This window comes from Montipora capricornis, chromosome 3 (genome assembly GCF_036669925.1).
Source record: "Montipora capricornis isolate CH-2021 chromosome 3, ASM3666992v2, whole genome shotgun sequence".
In the NCBI taxonomy this organism is placed as follows: domain Eukaryota; kingdom Metazoa; phylum Cnidaria; class Anthozoa; order Scleractinia; family Acroporidae; genus Montipora; species Montipora capricornis.
Window position 1 is genome coordinate 75,157,350 of NC_090885.1, and position 2,500 is coordinate 75,159,849.

Consider the following 2,500-nt stretch of genomic DNA (forward strand, 5'->3'; position numbering starts at 1 on the left):
TTTGGATTTTTGACAAAATCTATGCGCTTGAAGGGCCATACTATACAAAAATAGCGTTCGAGCGCAATAAAAACATGCGTCAAAATCGAGGCCGCGATCGAGAGTGCCAGTATGTACTGCACGATTTTGCACGTGATGTCGCCGAAAATCCCAGGGAACCATACATTTTGAAGGTACAGAAAAATCACACAATATGGGATGGTGAAGAAAGTTATCAGCAGGTCGGCCACTGCCATATTCGCCAGTAGCACATTGGTTGTTGTCCTTAATTCGCGTGTCTTGAAAATGACGTAGATCATTACCGTGTTGCCCAGCAACGAGATCAAGAACACTATGGCGTAAACAATCGTCATTCCAATTTGAAGATCCAGCGCAATAAAAAGGCCAACACCTTGACTGGCGCTGCTGCCATTCGAACCTGGAAATCAATAAATATATTAAGCTAAAATTAAGGTGTATAGAGTGGTTTTCAGTTGAGTGTCAAAAGTAATTAGTGAATTACTTTGGTTTATGATTACTTCACTCAGTGATTGGTTCATTTTCCCGCGCTTTGTGTCGGCTACGAGTAATTACTTCGAGTTTTGATTGGTTTACTGGATTGTCTCCTACATTTTTGATTGGCCAAAGTAGTTACTTTGGTTTTGGTTTTACGACACTCAATTGAAAACTGCTCTAAAGGCCCGGCACAAAGCTTCAACAAATGCTTCAACATCCCTTCGATTTGTTGAAACCGTTTTTTATTAACATATTTTAAAGCAAGGTTTTCTTTTGCGGATTTAATGAGTATAACTGATCATTTTAGCTTTCAAAGTCTAGCGGTAAAGTTTTTCAAAATCGCTCTCTCTTATCTCTCGTATTCATGCGCCGATCAAATCGAAACTTCAACATCTTCCCCCCCCCCCCCCTCCCTTCCTGGGCAAACCCCAGGCATTTGACTATTGTCTGTGTCCGGGGGTGGGGAATTTGACCTTTGCCTAAGTGGGGTGGGGGAAATTGAAAGTGGGGTGGGGGAAAATGAACCGGAAGCTTCAGGTTTCAAATGATTTTGTTTTTCGGGCGCCGAAGTCGCTAACAGCTTTAAACACTTGTTTCGACGAGATGTTGAAGTTTCGAGTTGATCGGCGCATTACCAGGCTAAGTACATACGGTAGTTATTTTATTCTCCCGGTATTCTTAAGAAAAAATATTTTAGATACCATTGTAGGAAGTAAAGCATTTGTTTACAGGTTTTGATTTGAATCAATGCCGTTAACAACAATTTTACATGTGAACAACTATCCTACGATCGCTCTTACAGATATGGTTGGGTCGTGTAATGTGGACTTTAGACTTTGGACTTCGGACTACGGAATTGGAGAAGATATTGTAACATAAAAAGTCATTGAAATTTCAAGAAAATCGGCTAAAATTCCTTCGAGCAAAGTGTAGGCTGCCCGTAGCCTCTTGTTTCAAAACTAATTTTCAACAGCTGTAAAAATTAGGTACGTAATTTACACCGTGCTGGTTTGGCTCCGAAGTGCTTTCAATAAGGTCTCCCAATCGCTAACTAGTCGGCACAAAAGAACCTTTGTTAATTACCATGCAATAAAGCTCTGCTTGGTACATTTTCAACTCTGGTGACGTCAACGCTATCTCCATTCTTTGTTGTTAAAACGGCACAAAACGATATATCAAAGCATCAAAGGTATGACTTTGATAACTGTACTTTCATCCCCGGCAATAATGACCGTAATTTTGTGAAGCCTACTTCAAACGATACTAAAGCATATGAAGTGAAGATCATGATTTATATATATATATCCCCAAGCGCGTGATTTCATTCAGTCTCGAATGTAGAGTTTTGCCAAGACGATCTTCATTCGGCCGAAAATAATTTGCTTCGACACACGGAAACTGAAGAGTTTACATTGTAAACATAAATTGTCTGGTCTGGTTTACAAAGTCACGTAACCATGGTTGAAGTTTGGACTTACTATTTGAAAATGTTTCCATTCTTTTAGTCGCGGCTGCTCTCTTTGCCCTCAAGAACCTGTTAAATATGCAAGCAAGAGTAGAAATACATTATTCAATTCAGGAGTATTTTTTCTCACCTTACATAAATGGCACCCATATTTGAATAATGAGACTTTGATATCTCGAGTCTCGTGTCAATGCTTTTGAAGCACAGCATTTTTCCAGTTGCGTAGCAGCGTTCGTAGTCTGCGCAAATAGCCCATTTCTCAGTGTCAAAGCGAGTTCTGGTGCACAACCATTCAAATGGAAATGAGTTGCGAATTGTTATGCAAATCAAACTCATTTCCTTACAATAGTTGAGCACCAAGACTCACTTCGAAACCGAGACAAACAGCAACTCGGAAATGGTCCATTGTTTGGTTGTAAGCAGCTTAATTTATTCGATCTATTGCTCTGTTTCAATGATTTAGTCTTTGTTTTTGGCTTGGGTGTTGAGCCAGTCACATTACGAGAGCGATTACATGACTCAACTTTTCAGGCTTAGAAT

The 2,500-nt window shown here is 39.9% G+C and overlaps 1 protein-coding gene across 2 annotated transcripts in view; it reads right to left on the minus strand.

Moving 5' to 3' along the window:
* The window catches only part of LOC138041637 (QRFP-like peptide receptor), a 10,866-nt gene that overhangs the window by 1,388 nt on the left and 6,978 nt on the right, over positions 1-2,500 (minus strand). For both annotated transcript variants that reach the window (XM_068887392.1, XM_068887393.1), the window contains exons 2-3: positions 1,974-2,029; positions 1-418 (exon numbers count right to left, since the gene is read on the minus strand). The exon at positions 1-418 is cut by the window's left edge and continues 1,388 nt beyond it. In XM_068887392.1, coding sequence (XP_068743493.1) covers positions 1-418; positions 1,974-2,029 — 474 coding nt within the window. The remainder of the gene's footprint in view (positions 419-1,973; positions 2,030-2,500) is intronic.